Here is a 24776-nt window from a genome sequence, read left to right on the forward strand (position 1 = left end):
CCGCTCATAACCAGCAAAGTTTAAACTCTTGTTTTAGTGCAGCGGTTGATTGACAGGTGAGGGGTGGTGCTTCGCTGCTGCAGGGACACATTCAAGACAGATTAGCTTTTACACCTCAAATGTGATGTGGTCATATGCGCTTTTGGCCACATTCATATGTGGTTTTGGTGATCCAATCACAGAACATTTTGGACCCCGTTTAGACCTGTATTTTGCACTAACCACATGTGATCAGATCACCAAAAATGCATCTTAATACCAGTTGGAAACGGGGTCTCTCTCTCTCACGCACGCACGCACGCACGCACGCACGCACGCACACACACACACACACACACACACGCGTTGGTGCAGCTATCATTATGAGGACTCTCCATAGACATAATGATTTTTATATTGTACGAACTATAGATTCTGTCCCCTAACCCTACCCCTAAACCTAATCCTCACAAAAAAACTTTCTGAATTTTAACATTTTCAATAAAACATCGTTTAGTATGTTTTTTTTTTTTAACTATTTTAATTATGGGGACAATCGAAATATCCTCATAAACCACATTTATAGCATAATAGACTTGTAATTACCTTAAAAATATCCTTGCAAACCACCCAAACCCACCCACCCCCACAAACACAGTGTGAGATGCATTTAGATGCAACAGTGAGATGCATGTACTTAAATAACCTTTATTATAGCACAGGAATAACCAGTCCCTGTCCTTAAGTACCCTTTATTATGACACAGAATAACTAGGACTGGTACATAGTATAGTACTTAGCACAGTTTCTGTACTTGAGTAGCTTTTACTATTACAGTAATAATCAGTGCCTGTACTTATGTACTCTTTATAATAAATTAATAACCAGAACATGATTTTACAAATTGTTACAAAGTTTCAATCTTTAAAAAATTAATAATTCAAATGTCAGCTGTCAATTATTATGTTATAACAAGTACCTGTACTCCCAAGTAACATTAAACAACACAGAAAGCTAGAAATCCTGTTGTACCTGAAGAATTCAGTGTGCTTTATCTATCTATAATTATGGGGGACATGACTGTACCTGATAATCATTTGTTATGCAACCCCATTGAGAGCCCTTGCAATGCTGGTTCAATTTTACATAGTTTGCGAAGGCTCTAAAATGACAACTAAAAACACACACACAGCAGGGCCAACTCATCTGTTTGGATAATCAATTGAGAGAAGTTTTCAGCCAGTGTGTCCTAGCAGTTTTGTTCGAGAGCTTTTATGAGCTGATAGCAATCACAGGGTGGTGATTAGCATGCTATAAGAATGATTTGGTTGAGTCAAGCTTACCTGGAGGGTTGGAAAGTTTTTCTCAAGATCTCCCCAGCTCAGAATCCACACCTGGTCATGAGATTTGTCATAGTGCAGCTTCACTGGAACCCGGTCCGTACTTACAGTCTATTGATGACAACAATAGGACAATAAGTGGACTGATGATTAATTCCATTTGCTTATCAATGTCAGATATTTTAGTTACAAATAAAAACAAATATAATTCGCCATTATTCGTTATTTCTGAGAGAAAGACTCTCAGTTTATTGCTCAGCTTTGTTTGGAACAATTTTCACTAAGGGAGGAAAAATCAAAATAACTCTGTCTGATCTCATGAAAATAACGTGACTGTGGCGTCGCTTTTGCAAAATCATCTTACATGGTTACAAATATCGCAGCAGTTTTGAGGTGAAATGTCCATTGTGTGACTGTAAAATGAAATATTTTTAGTTTTTCACAAACAGAAGAGTTTAAAGCTATAGCATGATTCAAATCAACAAACCCTAAACCTTAATTTCATAATAAGCAAATATGACATGAAAAAAACACTGACAATCTTGCTGTATACTACATTCCGGCATGGCTGTGATTAACTCTGGCCGAATCACAACTGTGCTGACTGACATTTACTGCAACAGCACTCTAGCTTCTGTAAAATTGTTTAAAAATGGTGAAGAACGGAGATACACAGTATTTATCATTTAGTAAAGTAAACATTTTTAATTATTCTACACAAGCATTTTTGCCTCTGGTCAGTACAGTGCCTTTAATTTATCCATTTTACACATTGCTTGCTTCTAAAGACTCCCTCTGAGAATTGAATAAAATCATTGGAACTCATTATGTTAATTCATGAGGCTGATTCATCACCCTCTGCTAAAAGCCAATGCTTTTTGACATTCTACAAAAGTCACAATAAAAGTTTACAAGCCCACCAAAGCAAACGGCTGAGACAGAGAAAAGGTGTCTCGCTTCCAAATGGACAGCTGTACGCTTTTCACAAAGGCAGAGTTTGGTTATGGGAGTGCATTTTAAATAGAGTGCCGACAGTAACAATAGCTCAGCCAGTCTGGAATAATAGCTTAACATCTACAGTATATCCATTCGCCATCACCTAGCTGGAGATACTCCACAAAGAAACAAATGCTGCAGTTATTGTCTTACTGTGCAATTTACACACCTTACACACAATTTAATTTGCACATTAAGCATTGAAAAAATTATTACACTCTCTCTATTTCTCAGTATGGGTGAACTTTTTTGTAATCAACATTTCAACTTTATTCCCTGTTAAAAGAATAGCTCACCAAAAAAAAAAAAATACAAAAATAAAGAATGAAAGAAAGAAAAGAAAATTCTGTCATAATTTACTCACCCTCATGTCATTCCAAACCCATATGACTTTCTTATGCAGAATACAGAAGGAGATTGTGTTAAATGCATGGATTCATTTTGAATGTCTGTGTATGTGCACTTTGGATCTGCGGGGCATAGTCTGTTTCCAAATATGGATTCTAACATCCTCTAGACATCCATTGACAATGATCTAACACATCTATGACGCAAAGGATCATGTTTCCATGAATCGATCTCAGAGAAACTGTCGCTGCAGAGATGCCATTAGCGATTAACCACCATTGCTTGTCATGACACTGAGAATATTTCAGGATATTCACATCATATTATGTAGAGTGTGGGCTTGTTTGATTCAGAATTGTCTGCTTTAAGGTGTGATATACCATTTTCTATGTTTTCATGTTTATTCTTCATTAAGTAACAAACCAAAATTTGATGAAAATTCTGTTTATCTTTTTATTATACATGTGGCTTTGCCATGCTAATATTCACTGTAGTTTGGTCTCTGATTGAAGTTTGCTTGTTGTATTCTACTAATCATGACCTTTACAAGTATATATTACAAATGATTATGCAATCTTTCAGACATTTCTGCAGATTATAAATATGAAATAAAGACTTTAAACAGTTTCAATGTGTCAGCAAATATAAAAGCAGTATTTTAGAATTGGTTTAGAAAAGAAGTATTTTAGAATTATATATATATATATATATATATATATATATATATATATATATATATAAACACACACGATCAGCCAAAACATTAAAACCATCTGCCTAATATTGTGTAGGTCCCACTCGTGCCATCAAAACAGCTCCAACCCGCATCTTAGAACAGCATTCTGATATGACATTCTTCTCACCACAAATCTCACTGGATGCTTCACTGTTTGTATCTCTCTACATTTGTTTGTGACGTTCTAAACTAAAGTGCTAGAGCAGTGCAGATGTGTCAAAGCTAGCTGTGTCTCTTTACATTTATTTTTGTGACATCGCAGATTTAAACTAGCAGCTTGCAGCAAAAGACAATTTTTGGTGTGTAAACGAGTCAGCTGTGGTGATCGGCACTCCATGATTTCTGAGATTACAACAACACTGCTAAAGCTGGTAAATAGCTTTAAACAACAGAATAAAAAAAAAATGTAAATCTAATTCAAGACGTTTACCTCTTACCATAGTTTCCACATTGGAGAGGCTATACTGTTCAAAATGGTGGAGGTCATTACGGTTTCTATAGTGAATGACTGTTGCACACCAGCTACCATGAAATAGGGAGGAATATCCCCGCTTGGATGGCTATTTATCTAAAATGAAAATAGGATGCATTTGACCAACATGTCATTATCTTCAGAAAGCGGCAACAGAGATGTGATCGCACACGCTCCATCTTTCTCTTTCTCTTACACACACACACACACACACACACACACACACACACACACACACACACACACATGTATTCACATGCACATACACTTATTACACACACATATATATACTTGTTTCATGAATAACTTATATATATATATATATATATATAACTTGTATATATAAATTATGTTCTGCAGAAGAAAAGGGTTTTGGAATGAAACAAGGGTGTGTAAATAATTTTTGGGTGAGCTATCCCTTTTAGTCCTCCACAATGTAAATATTTTTCACTGCTTGACTTGACAACACACGGTATTAAGAGAAACTGAGCGTAAACTAGTGTTCATGTGTAGCTAAGATGAAGAAGGGTGATTGTTGTCTTTGGCAGCAATGTCTGTGTGTGCAATAACCTGTAGGACCAGATGTGCACATTGAGTTTTTAATCGCACCACATGCCTCTCCTCCTTCCGAGGATTACATTGAAAATTACAAAATTTTTAGTACAAATAAACACATTTTCAATGTAATCCTTAGCAGTTGTGGGGAATTTTCAAACATCATAAACAATCAGCATAACTAAGTTGGTTGCTTGATGAATAATGAATCCTCCAGCTTAAATGTAATTTGTAAAGAAAAAATATAGAGTAAATAACTTGATAAATATAGGATTCATCTGTCTGTTTCTCATTTACTAAAAGATCAAGCTAATTAACACTTGCTAATCTGGGGTGATGAAAACCGAATCCCCAAGTGAACAAATTTGTTTGACCCTTGCCAACATATCACAGGACATCACTGAATATCCAAGGTAAGAGCTGGAATGAAAAGAGGATCTTGATGGCACTCCTCTGGGGATTCACTCTGAAACAAAGCGACTTTTAAGCCTGGCATATCAGCCAAATAAAAATTTATTAATTTACTTTTAAATATGGTGAGATTATGAATGTTATAACCACATATCACACATACAATATAAACAGTTTTGTAATCTAATACATTTTGTTCTAATGCCTTTATCCCTTGTCCACTGTTCAATTGTGAGTCACACTTGTGATGTTTGCAGGTCAAAAATGACCCAAATATATATAATATATTATATAATATATATTTTTTTAATATATGTTTTTTATAATAACACTTATTTTACTAAAGTAAAAACTGTAATTAACTTACTTAATTACACCATTCATTTTTATATAAAAGAAACACATTTTATGTTACAGAATCTCCACTTCAATAATAATAATAAAAAACTTAATTTCAGTAAATTAAAAGTGTCAAAACATCACAATTGGTCATGTATAGGGGGGTCTCTGGTGACATCTGCTGGAATAAATATATATATATTTTAACTGATTTTTGTCAACAACAAAAAAAAGTATCTGTATTTTAGTATTTCCCATTCATTTCCTTTGTTGAGTCACATTTTTTTTCTTTATTTTAAAAGAACATATTTACTACCCGTTAGACTTGAATCAAGTCCAGATTTTGTGTGTGTGTGTGTGTGTGTGTGTGTGTGTGTGTGTGTGTGTTCAAATAGCTAGTGGAGGAAAAGTCATATTCAGATAGTCTTGTACCACTCAAATAAAGGATATACATTTTTTTTTTTAAAGAAAGAAAATCAAAACACGTCCAAAAAACAGCACACAAGGGTTAGCAGCTGTACACGAACAGCTGAATATTCTAGCATACTAGCAACTGCTGTAAATTATTTGTAAACCTATTTTATTTTGATCAAGAGCTGTTTTCTGAAGCTGGCCTTAGTAAGGATAATAGAATGGCCATGGTTAGAAAAAGTGATTTAGACTTTGCATAATAAAAATTAGGGATGAGCAATAAATGGATGTGAAAATATGTAACTAGGATTGTAATTAAAATATGCTTGGAACCTACTGTGATTTGAAGATTATGAATTATGCAGTAGCTGTAATATATTAAAAAGCATTTCTGGTATCAGTAAACTGTGCTCTACTTTAGCATCATTATTCAGATTTGAGAAGGTGTCTGTGGTATGTTTACAAGAGTAATCGTTCTAGCTATTGATTCACTGGCTTACCTGAACAGCCTTCTGTGACTGGATGTCAACAATGAGCAACCTGTTCAGCAAAGGTTGAGTGGCGTAAATGAACTTGTCCTTCACGTTGACCGCTGATGTCCACAAACATTTCAGATCCTTCTCCCCTTCCACTTGAGGACATACCTCCTCCTTCAGGAATAACAATAAAAAAGACTGACTTGTCAATTTTTTTTACATTCAGTCTCTCAAAAGTGAAAAGAAAATCAACTCAAACACTTTTCCAGTATACAGTATTTTTTGAAAACCATTGTGAGTCAATAAATGCTTTGAACTCCAGAAAGTTATTTTGTGCACAAATAAAGGCCAAAGCATTGTAAAGCGATCAGAAAGTAATTCATTTTCAATGAGAGTTGCACATTTTTGCCAACATTAGCCACAGTGACAACCAAGTTGAGCACAGTTCAATTTTATGCAGATGAGCAGCAAAACAATGTGGCGACAAACAATACGAGTGCCCTGGTCTTCTTCTAAACCCAACGTTTAATTTCTTCCAGAGGCATTTCCAGCATTGAAGGACATCCGGGGCTTAGCCCAGACCATTTTATTTTTACACTAGCAACCACTTCTCTGTAGTCCAAAGCTGGTGAGAGGGTATTCTTTGAGTTTTGCTCTGGCTGGGCCTGTTTCTACAGTTCCTAAATCTTCCACTCTAGTACTATCCTCAACATCCTCTCTCCTCCCTGAATCATCTGTGATGCAAAAGAACAGATACAGCACATAACTTATTGCAAATCAGCTTCAAACAACTAATTCATCAAGTGCTACTAACATATGTCAAATTGTAGACCAATACCATTGAAGAAAATGTATTGGGAAGAGCAGATCAGTGGGATTGCCCTTAGATCTATCATGATTCTTGAATTTTCATGTACATTAACATAAAGTCATCACAAAAGAGTTATATTATAGTGAGTAAAGTGAAGTAAAAAAATTTTCTTTATATAAATAATTTATATTTTTTGACATAAATAGTCAAAATGATGTATAAGATCCTAAGTTAAAGAAATACATGAATGACTTTAGTCTAAGTTCATTGACACACCATGGCATCGAACTGTATATAATTCTCCATGTTCATCTGTCAAAATCCTTTCATTAGGATCATTAGGAGCATTGGGATAAACAATGTTTCACTTTTAACTTTCTCTAAAGTAAAGTGACTGATTAAATGTTACCAGTTTCCATGCCTGATTCTGGCACATCTTTGCTACCCTCTAAGTGTATATTTACTACAAACTAATATCACAAAACAAGTCACGCATACATTTTATGCTAATGCTTATTTGTTATCCTTAGAGAAAACAACACCTGATAAACAAGAAAATTATGCTCCGAACGGGACTCGAACCGCAGTCTCCAGCGTGAGAGGCAGATGCGTTAACCACCTACTGTGGGTGAAATCCAGCCAGGTGATGATCTTTAGACTTTAGGGACAAAAACAAATGTGAATTCTTACCCACTGACTTCTTTCGGAAATTTTAGAAGCCTCATTTGCTTCATTTTTGCTGTCTTTCCTGCTAACTGCTGTTAACTCGCCACTAAGTAACGTAAGTTGATGTCAGCTCCTCCCCTACCTGCTGCATATTCAACAGAGAGGAAGAAACGGAGTCGCCCATAGGCTACCGACAGCAAAGAAACGTATTCTATAGGCTAGATTATGCCTATGTCTATTTTTACAGGCTGTATGCAGTATGTGCAAAGCCAAAGCACAAAGAAATAAGGCAACTTATGATTTCGGGGGGTTTACATAGGCTATTGTCCAGTTTCATATTTGTCAGTCAACTTTTCAAAATTCATTCGGGGCTACACTCAAAACATTCGGGGCTGAAGCCCTGGCAAAATCGGCTGCCGCCGCCTCTGATTTCTTCCACATAATGGTTAGGCTTAGGGTTTAAGTATGGGGCCAAACCACATCGCTGTAGATTCATGGAACATTACTATAAATATTCAATCATGATTTGTAACAAGATTGAATCAATTATACTATCCTGAGTCTTCTCTTTACTGTTGTACATGAAACTGGTGTTGAGCGGGTAGAATTAATTGAATCTGTCAGCTGAGGACATGCAAGGCGTCTATTTCTCAAACTAGAGACTCTGATGTACTTATCCTCTTGTATAGTTGTACATCTGGCCTTCCACATCTCTTTCTGTCCTTGTTAGAGCCAGTTGTCCTTTGTCTTTGAAGACTGTAGTATACACCTTTTTATGAAATCTTCAGGATTATTTTCTTGGCAGTTTCAAGCATTGTTTGGCAATTCTTCAAAACAATGATTGACTGATGAGTTTCTTGTGGAAGCTTTTTTTTTTTTGCCATTTTGTCCTAATAGTGACCTTAAGACAGTCTACAGTCATACTGTGGCAACTCAAAAACAAACAGAAAGACAATGTTAAGCTTCATTTAACATATTAATTAAAGTACCCATTTCTTTCCGAAAAATACAATACAATACATTATTTCAAACTTGTGGCCACCAATGTATATTGCTAAAATAAAAAGGATGCTACAAGATTAGTGATTTTCTAAAAAAAAAAAAAACTTGTATTCAATCTGATTGATAGCTACACAAAACAAATTGACAGACAGGCAACAGCTAGTGCGAATGGGGGAATTCACCTCCAGCACATGTACAATCAGCACTGGTGCCCCGCAGGGATGTGTGCTCTCCCAACTACTCTTCTCCCTGTTCACTAATGACTGCACCACCAACGACCCCTCTGTCAAGCTCCTGAAGTTCACAGATGACACTACAGTCATCGGCATCATCATGATTATGAGTCTGCATACAGAAGGGAAGTTGAACAGCGGGCCGTCTGGTGCAATCAAAACCACCTGGAGCTGAACACTCTCAAAACAGTGGAGATGATAGTGGACTTTAGGAGAAACATCCCAACATTCTCACTCTCACCATTCTGAACAGCACTGTGGCAGAAGTGGTGTCATTCAGGTTCCTGGGCACTACTGTCTCACAGGATCTGAAGGGGGAGACACACATAGACTAAATTTTGAAAAAGGCCCAGCAGAGGTTGTACTTCCTTCACCTGCTGAGGAAGTTCAACCTGATGATACAGTTCTACTCAGCTGTCATTCAGTCTGTTCTCTGCACTTCTATAACTATCTGGTTTGGTTAGCAACCAAGTCAGACATCAGAAGATTTCAAAGGATAGTTCGGACTGTTGAGAGGATTATTGGCACTACCCCTTTCCACCCTGCTAGAATTGTACACATCCAGAGTGATGAAATGGGCTGGTAAAATCATTCTTGACCCCATTCACCCAGCACACTTCCTTTTCAAACTAGTGTCCTCTGGCTGTGAATACAAAGCACTGAGCACCAGAACATCCAGGCACAGGACATTTTTCCCCTCAGGCTATCCACCCCATGAACAGTTAAAACTGTCAATACAACCATATGCAAAATTTAGAGGAGGGTAGAAACATGTTACATTTACTCAGTTACATTAACTTGAGTAACATTCTGGAGAAAATTACTTTCAGAGTAGGTTTAAAAGTGGGTACTTTTTACTTTTACTTCTTTACAATAGGTGGTTACTGTCGTTACTGGGTTTAATTTGAATTAATGTGTAATTTATTGAGAGATTATTGAATGGGACATTTATTAGAGCGGAAGTTCACAGGGCTGTGTCCGCTGAGCCAGTGTCACAGACTGTCACTCAATCACTGCAGCAGCATCAAACCCTTCAAAGTGAAACACTTTCTTCGCTCTGCTTAGTGAAAAAAGAACAGTTTCATCATGCAGTGCCTTCATTTAACACCAAAACAAGCTGATATTTCAAGATTAAAATCACAGCTCCAACTTAAGGCAGCACGCTGTATGTGTAATTGACAAAAGCAGCATGGGGATGGCAGCATCATGTTGTGGGGTGCATTTCTGCAGGAGGGACTGGTGCACTTCACAAAATAGATGGCATCATGAGGAAGGAAAATAATGTGGATATATTGAAGCAAAATCTCAAGACATCAGCTAGGATGTTAAAGCTCGGTCGCAAATGGATCTTCCAAATGGACAATGACACCAAGCATACCTCCAGTTTTGTGGCAAAATGGCTTAAGGACAACAAAGTCAAGGTATTGGAGTGGTCATCACAAAGCCCTGAACTCAACTTGATAAAAAAGTTGTGGGCAGAACTGAAAAAGCATGTGCGAGCAAGGACTACAAATCTGACTCAGTTACACCAGTTCTGTCTGGAAGAATGGGCCAAAATTCCAGCAACTTCTTGTGAGAAGCTTGTGAAAGGATACCCAAAACTTTTGACCCAAGTTAAACAATTTAAAGGCAATGCTACCAAATACTAACAAAGTGTATGTAAACTTCTGTATGTAAAAAAGCTGAAATAAATAATTCTCTCTATTATTATTCTGACAATTCTTAAAATAAAGTAGTGATTTTAACTGACCTAAGACAGGGAATTTTTTCTATGATTACATGTCAGGAATTGTGGAAAACAGAGTTTAAATGTATTTGGTTAAGGTGCATGTAAACTTCTTACTTCAACAGCTAGTTACCATCCAACTCCCCTTAAGAAAAGCATAATGATTATCCAACTTCACAGACTTAATGCATTTGTAGTACCAATAGTGAGTTTAATCAACAAGCCAAATTACTTATCCAATGATTCAGAGATAGAGAATATCTGGAAACTTGGTTAAGCAATGCATTAGAAAAGGTAAATAAATTAGGTAGAAATACTATTTTACTTGCACAAAAACCTACCCCAAACAATAGTGATACGATTAAATCTATTATTTGCAAACATTGGCATATATTATAATATGACATATCATTAAACAAATCATTTCAAAACTCTCCATTGTTTACTTATAAAAGAGCACAGATTTTATCAGACATGTTAGTCTGTTCAGATGTTCTAAAAAGAAAGAAAAATACAGCATTTATTCAGGGCTGTTTGCCATGTAAAAATTGTGCTGCCTGCCAAAACTTAATCAAATGTAAAGAGTTTATACGTCCTTTTACAATCAAATATTATACGATCAAGTCACTGATATCCTGTACCAATTTATATGTTAAGATGCCCTTGCCAAAAAAATAAAATATATATATATATATATATATATATATATATATATTGGTAAATTGTTACGACAACTAAAATTTAGGATTAATGAACATAAGCTAAGTTTTAGACATCAAGATATAATGTCCCCAGTAGCAAGACATTTTATTGAGATGGGTCAAATCATTAAACATTGGGAATGCAAAGGGATGGAGGAAGTTCAAAGATCTCGTATAGAAGATAATTTAAATAATGAATTGTTAAAATGTGAAGCTTTTTGGATTCATAAACTCAAAGAACTAGTCCAGAATAATCCAAATTAAAACAAGACCTATCCATTTTCCTTTGATCAAATTATAATGAACCATTCCACTGACTGTTGATATTCAACAGAAATTCAAAATATGAACACTAACATTGATTAATGTCGGTGTATACCTCATGTTTCAATGATTGGATCTTTCACATTTGACTGTTCTTCTTTAGTGATTGTATAAAATAATGCATATTTTGTGATACTTGTGTGTGATTTGTGGTGATTTTGTTCAGATGGATCTGGGTCTGTAAATTGTATTGCAAATGAATTGTGTGTCTTTAATTGTTAGCACCTGGTGATCATTTAATTGATTCTATCTTGTGACAAATCATGATTGAATACGTAATGTCATGAAATGAATCTATGATGATTGTTTTACACACTGAGAAAGGCCTGTGCGCCAAAATGCCTGTGTCCATTTCCCCCAAAAAGTTGTTATAAAAACATTAGCAGTTTACTATAGGAGTGCGGATTGTCTCTTCATTGTAATACGAAAAAATGCCAAATGGATTGACGCACCCAAAAAAATACAAAGACAATATAAAAAGATAGAGCGTGATATAGGAATAACTTTATTATCCTATTATGACTTGTTATAAGATTGGGTTGAGAAATCAACTACAATAAAACATCAACCTGCAGCGATTTAAACACTGTCAGTGTGATTAGGGCTTAAAATCTACTGAAATGAGGGCAGAGGGCGGGGCTGGGTCATGATGCTACACACCAGGCCCCTAATCAGGCTAATTAGCCCTCGAGAGGGATAAAGGCCGACCGGAGATGGCAGTGCGAAGAAGAGAGTAATTTACAGGCAGCTGCCCGACACCTGTATGAGTTTGTGTGTTTATTTGTATTGAATATAATATTATTTATATTGTTAAGCCGGTTTTCACCTCCTCCTTTCTCTTTAATCCCTTTACAAATACAAAAGCAGGTTTTCTAGGACTCTGTGAGGAACAGAGCTCAAAATCTCTTTTCTGTAGAGAAATTCAGACCTAATCAACAATGTAATCCTACTTGCATCTTTCCATGAGTTTCCATGAATCCACACATATAATTTAGCTCTTCAAAACAAACCAAACTATAAAAAACTAAAAAGTATTAGACTCTGTAGAGCTAGCCTACATGGGAGGAAGTGACCAAGTGAATGTGTACTAATAGTGGAAAGTGGTGTCATGGAGACAGACTCTGCGAGATGTGTGAGTGGCTAGCAGGCCTGAGGCACAATGTGCCATGGTTAAAGAGGTGAGAGTTTGATTGATTGATAGCCACAGTTTTTGAGCAGAAGTGGGCATCTCCTGTGGTGGTGCTGTTGATTGGGCTACTCAAGGGATTGTCAACAATAATCAAGACAGTAACAATCTAATGTGACTGGACATGTCTGGTCTAGGGAAACTCTTCCAAAACTCACGTTGAGATGTCCAAAACCACAGGCTTTTATGCACATGTGGTTATTTTTTAACCATTAAATGTATGGGTGCATGCAAATGTAAAATGACACATAGAACTTTTAAGAAAGATGATTTTAAAGCTTGCATCACTGAGTAGATGCTGAGTCAAATGCATTTGTGCAGTACATCTTCATTCTCCAACTGTGCTGCTGTTAAAGTCTGACTGACTTCTGAATTGCGAAGCATTTCCAAGTGAAACGGCTTGCCAAACAAGAAAAAATGTAAGCCAGGAACTTGATTTTATTTATGATCAAACTGACAACATAAACTCATGAGCACATCACAATCTTTTCTTATGAAGAGGCCATCACAGTTGGAAAAAACACTTACTCATGCTGTACATCCCAAGATACCTGCATTAAAAATATGAATAAACTCCAGAGGCATCTGAAGCATTGTATTCATTAGTGATCACCACAGCAATTCAGGAATGAAATGTCTCTAACATATCCGCAAATATGCAGTTATTCCTCCTCACACAAAATATAAATTCAAGCCTGCTGGCCCGTAACCTTATCATCTCTGCATTAGCTGCTTTGGCGGCAGGTTTGTTTATACTCTTGAAGAGGTGGAGTTAAAACTGACTACCACTTGCATATGTCAGCAGAGTCAAGAAGAGCAAGTCATGATATTTTGATTAAAGATTAAAAGGTCAAATAATTTTTATAAAATAGAAAATATGCATGGATTAATCATACATAATATGACCATCCATTAATCAAATAAATAGGGTCAATTTTGATTTCATGCCGATTTTAACTGTAACCGTAATAAATCGTCTTGTCTTGACAATGATCAGGGAATTTAAAAAGAGGTAAGTAGGCAAGACAGTCATTTCCCCATGAGCAAAACGTCCGGTTATATGATGCTCAATAACCAGAGTTTGCACTGGGGCCTGCCGATATAGCCTGGTATTTGATAGATGTCCTAATAGAGGCCCAATGCCTCTTTGAAGGTTGGAAACACAAGCTCTCACTGCCCCGAGCTCCAAACAAACACAGTTGTCTCATCAGCATACCCAGCTCTGATGAAACAGCAGAAAAGAGGAAGGCCCTCATTTAATAGCTTGTGTAAATCTAGCAGCTGTCTATCACAAAGGGCCAAGAAATTATATGCAGCTTTAGAGAGGGATGAAAATACTGTAAGAGACAGTGGAGGGAGGAGTTCAAACTTCAGACTACAGCCACATGGGACCTGTTGTGATCCTTACGAACCGTATGAGATGGAGTTGAAATATTGGTCATGTCGTGAGTGGAGGTTCTGTGCTTATGTTTCTGTGTAACTGAGAAGCTGCAGCAGAATTTGAAGGGTATAGGACAGGAAGTGAGCTTGAAATTATGGCCTTCAAGAAAAAGTCTCTCCAGTTAATGCTATGGTTTCTTTATGGACTCTAGACCCATACTAGTTCTCTTATATTATTTTAGTCTTGCAATTTAGCATAATCTTAGTTGGAATTTGAATTGAATTAGGGTTAGTGTAAGGCCACGTTTGGCTATCAACAAGCCTGATCAGTTCCCTGTGGCTGTTGACAGCTACAGTGACGTGAGCGAGGTCAGGCAACAGGAAAAAGGCCTTTCTGGGAGTAGGCACTGGCAGTGACAAGGGAACTACCTCAAAGGTAGTGGGCACTGGCCATGACAGGGGAATGATCTATGTGGTCGTGAGCATAGGCAGTGACAGAGGAACAACCTCCATGGTCATGAGCACAGACAGTGACGGGGGAACAACCTCCATGGTCGTGAGCACAGGCAGTGACTGGGGAATGGCCGCCGCCTCCTGGTGGTCAGTTGCGGGAATGGTCGCCTCCTCCTAGTGGTCAGTGGCATATGCCTCCAAGGGAGCTGGAGCGGACATAATGGTACCCCTGAGACACCCTGAGACCATTCTGCCTCAAAAAGGATGACCAAAGACAGCCCTGATGTCTTCAGAAAACAGCACTACACTCCTGAGGCAAGGAGAGTCAAGGTTCTGAAGTGATTTGACCCAACACCTTGCCCGCCCGGTCAGAAAAAGTGAGATGTAAGTGACCCTTTGATGTTCAGCCATGGGCAGAAAAGATGGCTCCTCAAAAAGCAGGTCGAACTGGGCCAAAAACACTTCACAGGTGTTTGGATCCCCATAAAAACATTCTGGGGCTGTCGGACCCTGAGCCCAGTCTGCACAAACAGGCAAATTGGAGGTTGAGGAGGGGTGTAATTCCATCTCTGCGGAGTCCACAATTTGGCCAGTTCGTAATGTCAAGGTTCGCCCACCGCGTGAACAAAGGAAAAGAGGGCAGGACACAAAAATGCAGATAATAGGAATTTATTAAACAAATGAAGTGACAACTAAAAAGGAAACAGAAAAACAAATCCTCCACAAGGGGAGAAAACAACACAGTCCAAGGTGACTATATAAAGACGGGCTGGGCTGGAGCAAAACTGGAATACAAAACAGGAGACACTACTGACATGACAGACTGGAGCACATGCCAGTAAAGGCAACCCAACAATTTTCCTGTTATTTACCTGGTTGCCAGTGCTAATGAAAGGGGCTGAGATAGGCTACCAAGATAGACCTTGGGGTTTCTATAGCCCCAGGGTCCTGTGTGATCTTAATCCGGGCACCAGCATGCAGTTAAATGTTTATGAACTTGACATGTGTTCTAAACCAGATTTTTTCAAAAGACTTCTTAATTTTCATCACATCAGACACACATACATTTTCAATAGGAGGCATTTCAAACACTTATTACTTCTTTCATCAGGAATTATTGGAGAAATTCAAAGGCATTCTCAAACTTTAATACAAAAGGGGTTACAAGAAAAACTCTGTGTACTCTGACAAATAAACAGTGCTTATAAATGCTTTGGGTTAGAGCCTGCAGAAGGGCAAAAAGAGGATTTATTTTGTACAAGCAAGTAACTTAATATTTATTTTATACAGTAGCTCACCTGCAGGCCAAGAAGCTTCTCGCTGGGTTTGATGTGTCTCTGAATCTCACAAGCCACTGGCTGGATAACTTTAATACCATCCTCATAAAACACATAGAACATGTTTCCAACCCCCAGACCTGCAGCAGGACATATATGACATTGTTAAATGATAATCATAAGCATAAAAGGGATAGTTATCCCAAAAACTGTCAACATTTACAGTCATGTTGTTCCAAACCTGTATGACTTTCTTTCTTCCATGGAACCCAAAATTAGATATTGGGCAGTATATTATTGTGACTGAGGCAGCCATTCAGCCTAACATCTCCTTTTGTATTCAACAGAAGAAAGAATGCTATATGTGCTAATAACTACATGAGGTGAAAGTTGTCAGAATTTTCATATTTGGGGAAATGGTCCCATAATTAACTATATGTGATTTGGACAATTCTAACCATGCATACCTTCCTCTCTCCAGAGTATGTTTGCCACTGTAAAATAAGAGAAAGAAGATTTGTGAGAGATTTGGTGCATATACACATAAACGTAGGTTATCTTGTTGATAGTTACAGCAAAAAGATCAATTTACACTTCTGTATTGATGAAAACCAGCCACATTCGTAATTCCTGGTTATTTTTTCTAACGTTGTTTAAAGCAATCGAGAGCTGAGTTTGATTTAGCCAAAGTAATTATACTCTGCAAACTGTGGAGCTTATTGATTTGACTTGCTCATGTGTAATCAATACTGTGTCAGCATTATACATTGAGGTCAGCCTACAGGGATGTATGCCCTCACACACACAAATAGTGTTCACACAAAGCGAACAATGTTCATTAAGGAGAAAGTCAGAGCTCATCTTCTCATTTAGCATGATTATTGTAGTTAATATTGGTTCTCAAAACACTTTAAACTTTGCACATTTAGATTGATGGCTTACTGACAGTGATCAACTACCTCTAAAATGGGTTTTATGGAAATCGAGCAGCCTAGCTGCAATCGAGCAGCCTAGTAAAGTAAAGTTGAAGCATAACCAAACAATGTTGCACCTAATTAACTCCTAAATAATTCTTAAGCATTTTGGTATAGAATTGATCTCCATAATCTCTACAACGATCTATTGATAAATTAACATTTTACAAATGAGTGTCTGATGTGAAATTATTAAGTCACTGAATCAACGTTCAAAAGAAAATTGTAATCCTTTAAAAAAAAAAAAAATGCCTACAGACCTACAAAGAGACTGTAGTAGAGGTTTTAACCATTATAAGAACAAAGCAAATCTATAATTTCCCTACAGTTTTTAAGTTGCTGAGCATGAATTTTATCAAAAGATTTATCAAAATCTGCATATCTGTTCGCTTCAGTAAATTGCCCAAGTATTCTAAGAACACAGCAGATCTATCTTTTTTCTACAGTTTGTTGACTGCACAACACATAGAGGTAAACAAAGGAGCTGCTATTAAAAATAGTTTTATATATTTAACACAGATCTAGTATTCTGCTTAAATTCCCAAATCAACCGATCAAACTATTACCCCACAAACATAATGTAAAAATCATAACTTAATGAAGACTCATGCGCTGATATAAAGTCCACTTACAACGTGTGCTTAAAAGAAGGATTGTCCTTTGGTTTTTTTCTGCAGTGCATTTCACGTAATGCTGCCAATTAAGAACGATATGCCGATAAATAAATAATTTTTGTTCCTCATCTCTAGATTATTACTTTATACCAACATCAATGAAAAACATGGATAAATGAGCATTCTTGTAAGCATCTTTGTAGAAATGAATGGAGTCCTGTTGATCAGACTGTCTGACTGATGGCCTATTACGTAAGTGTTGATTCAGCTCATGAAACTCACCTGTGATTGGCTGGGTGGTCACGTAAGCAGCCCAAAGTAACAAAACGCAGAGAATACTGTATACAAATCCAACATTTGGACTCAGTATGGGTTTAGCTTGGAAAAGTGCGGGGGACAAAAACCACCTTTTTAAAGCGTGTTGGGGACTCTTTAAATGCCTGTGGCAGGGCGGAGGGCAGGGTCGGGTCGTGATTCTACACACCCGGTCCCGTATTAGGCTTATTAAGCCTCCGCGAGGGATAAAGGTTGACTGCAGGGGATTGTGCGAGAGAGAGAGATCGTTTACGGACATGTCCATCGTGTGTGTTTATGTTGTCTTTTAAGTTTATCATTAAACTATTATTAATATTGAAAAGCTGGTTCTAGGCTCCTCCTTTCCATTGACCGCTTTACACTGGTGGCGAAATCCGGGAAGGAGGAGGGATATACCGTAGTAGAGTTCTCGCCACTACCGTCCACACCAACGGAGCAGCCGCGGCCGTCTGCCGGGGGACGAGGAGCCCAGCCGCCTGGAAGAGGATGATGGCCACCGACCGCGAGGGGAGAAGGGGCTCCTAACTGACTGCCTGGAGCGGTCAGGGCCGCTGCCAGGGGTGCAGGATTCGCCTACCGGCTGCTGAAACGCAACAGGGTATGAGACCGCCAACCACGAGCAGGGAGGGGCTCGCTGCTGACCGCCTGGAGCGGGAGAACCACTGCCAGGGGTGGGGGAGACCCCTTCTGTTCCCCGAGAAAGCGGCGGGGCGTTCCGTCCGCCAGGGGCTGGAGATCTGCCTCTGATCCGCCCGGAGAGGCGCAGCTGTCGTCCGACAGAGGGTGGAGGAGTGGCAGAGGAACAAGCTGCGGCGTATCGGGGAACTGGCGAGTAAGAGTTTTTTTTTCATCTCTCTCTCCTCTCTCTCTCTCACTGCCGCTCTGCGTTGGCCTCTTCCCTCTCTTTTAAATTTTACAGTGTTTTTTGGGAGGATACTACACTGTTACAGGAAGTACCCCCCAGTTTAATTATTTCTGTTTTCCTCCCCTTGTCCCCTCCCTCGCCCAGGTAGATAGGATGACCTGCCGGCAGACGGGGCTTAGGGCATGCCCTCCCCCAGGGAAAGAGGGGGGGTGTACGTCATGCTGGGGGCACCCCAGCCTGAGAGAACGAGGGAGGAATGTGGTAGGGCAGAGGGCGGGGCCGGGTCGTGATCCTACACACCCGGTCCTGTATTAGGCTAATCAAGCCTTCGAGAGGGATAAAGGTGGACTGCAGAGGATCGTTCGAGAGAGAGAGGGATCGTTTACGGGCATGTCCGTCATGTGTGTTTATGTTTGTGTGCTTCAGTTTATTCTTAAAATATTATTTATGTTGAAAAGACGGTTCTCGCCTCCTTTCCATTGATCCATTTACAATGCCCTTGTTAATATGACTAATTAGCAGAGATCACTGGTACAGAATGCCAATTACGGCCAAATTATCTATCTTTATTAATTTATGATTGTTCAATACAGTGCAGTTTTAAGATGCAACTGTACCTTTCTGACCTTCTGATCTTATTCTCTTTGATTCTGTCCTGGCCTCTATCTCTTACTGTCTGTTATAGTCTGCAAAGCCATCTCCCACAATTCCCTGTGTTACTAACACAACGCCAAGTGATTCTCATTCTCCTTTCATTCCCTCTCTCTCAGTTCATCACTGAGACAGAGTAGAGCAACAGTTTTAAGAATAGCGATGGAGCAACAGAGCTAATAAATCTTTAAAAAGTCCATATGTTTTTTTTCTGTTTTTGATTTAACACATCAATGCAATCTAAAATACATTTATTAAAAATATTGCAATAGGCCCAGAAATTGATGAGGCCATAAAAATGTAAAAAGACTTGGGTAAAGTTCCTTCAAAGTATGAACAAGGTTTTTAAGCAGTGTGATCTGTAAAGGCCCAGTCTTTTCCAATAACACAGAGAATTTACACAATTCATCACCAGGCAGGAAGAATTGGGAAATTGAACTAAAGACTTCATAAATAATATTCTGTAATTTGGATCATCCATCAGAGATTATGACTTTATACAGTAGTACAGGTTAGCCTCATTTTTAGTTTTAGACCCACTTTCCTGCAGATTTTAGTTCCAACTCTAATTAACACACCTGAACCAACCAGCTAAATAAGGCAGATGCCATGCTGCCTTACTGAGCTGTCAGTCAATGACTTCACAGGCAGTGTTTGTGCATTCAAAAAAATACAAAATACTCATTACATAATTGAACTGTAGAATGTTTGTACAAGTAATGTAATGTTTTTCATTCAGATTAAGTCTTCATTGAGCCATTATAATTTAGCTGAATAAGGTCAAGTTAATGTAATATAGCAGTTTTAACTTCATTAGGTTAGTCAAACTCAATTTACTAAGGTTTATTTAAGAAATGTTCTTATTTTGGACCAACTTATTTTATTGTATTAATAGTTTGTGAAAGGACAATTAAACTGCCAATTTAAATGGCAACTGTTTATAGAGCAAAGCAGCATTTAAATCAAGTTTCACTTGAAAGCAAAAGTTCATCCTCACCCTTCACACACAAGACAAGCACCATTCTTCACTACAATGGTAACCCCAAAATGTTGCATAACAGACACTCTTTTAAAATACCAATATAACAGAACATTAAACTTGAACAAATCTCTTCCTACTGTCATATAGCTAAAAAAAAAAAAAAAAAAAAACATTTCATTTCAACACTTACTCTTCCTATCCAGTAAAAAGCAAAGCATGCTGGTAAATGGAAATCACCTGCCCAGTTTCATCAATGCTATATTAACACTACAAAAAGTATTCATGTTGTCCCAATTCAAATAGATTAAGTATACCTCCATTTTACAAATGTAAATGGATGGAACACCATGAAATCAAGTTGTGACAAAATGTTCTAGAATTGTGTTTTTAATGAAGTAAACTAAACAAGAAATAAAATTTTAAAAAAATCCCCCTGTACCCAAGGAAACTGTAATGAGTAATGTACCTAAGTTTCAGACAGCCTTCAAAAGCATTGTAACATTATGTGTAATGATCTAAAACAAATTTAACTGAGCTTTAGACTAAACAAAGTCATTATTTAAAAAAGAATGGGAGATTTTTACAAAACCTGTCAAGACAATGTCTATGTTTAATATGTTTAATAAAAATAAATAAATAATAAAAGATCATGGAGCCTACATTTAGGACCATATATATTTATATATATATGTTTTTTTTGTGTTTTTTTTTTTTGCATTGTGACAATGTTTTTTTAGGACACAATCACATTTTACCACCCAATTTTCATTACTGTAACACATTTGGATGTTTAACTTATCCTCTTCCCTATGTTTTTAAATGATGGTTCTCTTTATCACAGTCATTTCTTTACTGTAAATTTTTTTTATTTATGCAATTATTTATTTAACTAAAATCAACGAAAAACAGCATGGGAGCACTTATTTGATGTAAAAATACATTACAATTGAAATAATTTATAACTTTTTTACTTTGTGGTGATGAGATTTGGGGGTAAAATGTGTGTAACTTTCATAATGTATAAAACCATAATAGCACTAAAAATAGACTTTACAGAATAGATTTTCTTTGCAAAAAAATAAAATAAAAATAATAACAATAATATTATATATTATTTGTTTCTTTTAAATAGTAAAATAGGACCTAGACAATTTCTTGACAGGTTTTGTGAGAATCACCCCATTGCTTAGAGCATTAGAAAAAAAAAATGAGAAAGTATACATTAATAAACTATTTTACTGCTTTCAACCACTCCTTCCTACAACATTACATTATATCAACCAATCACGAAACCGCTTATACAGGATTTTGGGATAACATAGGCAGCAAAGGCTTCATTTATATTCCCTTCAAAAACCGCCCAGATGAAGGTATCTTAGTAGACAGGAATGAAAAAATAGGTTTGTACCTGCCATGATGCCTTCCTACCTCCAAATACAGCCTGGGATGTAGCCAGGTTCTTTGAGTTTACTTAAAAACTACAGCCAGGTGTGTCAGAGCAGGGTTAAAACTAAACACTGCAGGAAGTTGGGTAAGAAGAACCACATACAATAATTCATACTTTCTTTGAAACGATATTTTCCAAACAGCAGTGACACATTTCAAGCTGGCAGTGGTGGAAAAAAAGCAGTGGTGCATATAGACTGTGATGGCGTAACAGGTTTTGGCCAGTGTTGGACTCTAATTAGGTCGCTAACACAAATGGAAAACTAATCAAGACAAATGCCTTGGGTCTGCATCTCTGCTTCGCCTCTCTAAAAACTATCAAAGTATTCATAAGTTGAGAATGCAGTTCAGCTTCTATCATGTTAATGCAGTGTTATGCAAATACCCTTGGCGGTACTGCATAATTAAGAGGCAAATTTGATTTAATTGATACAATGGTGAAGACTCTATGAGTGAAAATGCTATACAGTTTAAGAACAGTATAGTATGTTCCATTAATAATATGAAGCAAATACAATAAATTATTAAGTTAACTTTGTATTCAGAGAGTTGGGAAGGTCATGCTACCTTATAGGTGGACGCACTGCATTATTTTTCTGGTGTTGCTTACTCTAAATTGAATACACTCTGCTACTGTCCTGTGGATATTGAAGTTAATACCCCCAAGTGTGGGGCAACACCTTAGAGAATCGCTGACAGTGAAACAGACTCCAGAAAATACATTTGATGCCAGATGCAAGATAGGTTATTAGGATTTTTTTTTCTCCAATAAATGTTGCCTTAGTGATACTGAATTTAACAGGACAGTTGGCTTTTAGATGTGTCTTGGCACAGGTTGTGTCTTTTTTCATGGGTATTAATTAGGGATGTGCAAAAATACATATTTATAAAATCAGCCAGTCGGTGGATTTCCTGAACAACTAGTCAACTATATACCCTTAACTGACTGTAGTTGTTACGATTCACTGTTGTCTGCCCTGTGTTTTGACACTGTAATCTGTTCCCCCTGGACTACACTTCCCATAATCCCCTGCTCTGATTCCTTCCAGCTGTTCCCAGTTGTTGCACACCTGTTTTCATTTACCTTGTTATCTATTGTGTATTTAATGCCCTGTTGTTTGCTTTGTTCTGGTCAGTTATGTGTTTTGAAATCCTGTTATTGACCTGTTCACATTGTTCATGTTTTCTCTGTTCCTGTATTCTTCCCCATCGTGGATGTTTCTTTTGTTCCTGTGTTAACCCTGTTAATCGGTGCTTTATTTTATTAAACACTTTGTGTTTTGTGTTTGTCCTTGTAACAGTAGTCCAGTATAATTTGGCTGGTTTTTGTTTCACTTGACCCTGATCAGTTTAGTTTCTTAGCCGTATATGGTACGCATTTTGTTCCCTTGATGGAATATTTTTGGAATAAATACATTTAATTTTCTGACCAAACAGTTCTAAGATCAAACATTCAAATAAATAATTACCATAAATAATCAATTTATCCTGGATTAAATTCACATCTCTTTAATTAATTGATGAATTTTTATACTTTGAACCAATACAAACTATTGAGTGAATCATCATATATTCAATATTGATTATCAATTTACATTTTCAATGTCACTTAAGCCTTGCAAATCCTCATTGTTAAAAGTTAGAAGAAATAACTGTGCACTCTTCTTGCCCTTTCCACTCATTTTTGAAAACAAAAACATAGAAATTTAAATTTTTTGTCTGAAAATATATATAAATCATGATTGTTTTTAATAAATGCAATTTTATAATGGTAACATTCCCGAATAAATGCAATAATATCCTAATGCCACTGTAAAATACCAAATTCTGTATGCCTTTAGTGTCTTAAAAGAGATACATTTAAAAAACATAACTTTTACCCTTTTAAACTAGTCCAGTGTTTCTCAAACATGGACTGGAGGCCCCTCAACACTACACATATTGGATGTCTCCTCAATCAAACACACCTGATTCAACTTATCAGCTTGTTAGTGGATACTCCAAGACGTATCAAAATGGGGGACCTCCAGGGTAGGGTTGCAGCTGCTGTGCTTAAGTTCTCACGTAAGTTAGGATGTAAAGGTCACACTAAGGGCTTAATAACTACTAGTTTGTTTGTAACTAAGTCAGTGCTTACTTTGGTTGCACCACCTGGTCTTAAGGCAAGACTTAACTAGTAGGTCATCAGCTCTCTGTAAAGTAATGTGTAGTCACATAATATGATGTTTACCTGTATTGATCCAATAAACAGCCTTCAAATTTGTACATACAATTGTTAAAAAGCCGCAAATTTAAATTTGATCTTGTTAATGTTGGTTAAAACCTTGTTTGCTCATGTAACTGTCAACTGTAACAAATTTATATTCTCATTAAAATACAATACATAATAAAAATGGATTTGATAAATAGTATATTTGGCCTTTGTTAATAACAATATATAGGAACTGTATCTTAATTAAATAAGGGGTGATAAATACGAATATAACATGCTGTAAAAATAGACATTATCTGTATATATTTTGAATGTGTTGAAACTTGACATCGGGCGACGCATGCTGAAAACTGCACTGTTTAAATGGTTTCATGCCGAAGAGCTGCTTAAAAGTATGTTTATTTCTCTCGTAAATGTAAATGAGTGTAAATGTCAACATCATACTGATAGTCAAAATTATTAATATCTATCACATAAAACATGAGCTCATTGATGTCATTAAATGAGTCTGCTCTTTTATTCCAAGCGTTACTCCTGGTTGGAGGCTTCCGTAAATATTTAGTTTATACGTAGGGTTACGTTCTACCTAATTTGAATAGTGCCACACTCAAATATTTTGTAGCACGTAAATTGTGACTTGGTACCCATTTATGCCACAACTAGGCTAAGTTGTAACTTGCGTATAGCTGGTGCAACCGGCCCCAGGACTGGTATGAGAACCATTGAACTAGTCCACCATCATGACAAATCCCTATTATTAATAATGGCCATGTGTGACATGATAAATATACTTATACCAAGAAATTGCATATACAGTAACATAACATCCTTTCTTCCGAAGGGCCACATATCATACTTCACACAATATCATTGTTGTATGTCAGAGCTCCATTCA

At 37.1% G+C, this 24776-nt stretch overlaps 1 protein-coding gene across 2 annotated transcripts in view; it reads right to left on the minus strand.

The window, feature by feature from the left end:
• Positions 1-24776, minus strand: part of LOC127617061 (follistatin-related protein 5-like) — a 244191-nt gene that overhangs the window by 12783 nt on the left and 206632 nt on the right. For both annotated transcript variants that reach the window (XM_052088936.1, XM_052088935.1), the window contains exons 11-14: positions 16290-16316; positions 15844-15962; positions 6088-6237; positions 1323-1430 (exon numbers count right to left, since the gene is read on the minus strand). In XM_052088936.1, the coding sequence (XP_051944896.1) occupies positions 1323-1430; positions 6088-6237; positions 15844-15962; positions 16290-16316 (404 nt within the window). The remainder of the gene's footprint in view (positions 1-1322; positions 1431-6087; positions 6238-15843; positions 15963-16289; positions 16317-24776) is intronic.

This window comes from Xyrauchen texanus, chromosome 23 (genome assembly GCF_025860055.1).
Source record: "Xyrauchen texanus isolate HMW12.3.18 chromosome 23, RBS_HiC_50CHRs, whole genome shotgun sequence".
Classification (NCBI taxonomy): domain Eukaryota; kingdom Metazoa; phylum Chordata; class Actinopteri; order Cypriniformes; family Catostomidae; genus Xyrauchen; species Xyrauchen texanus.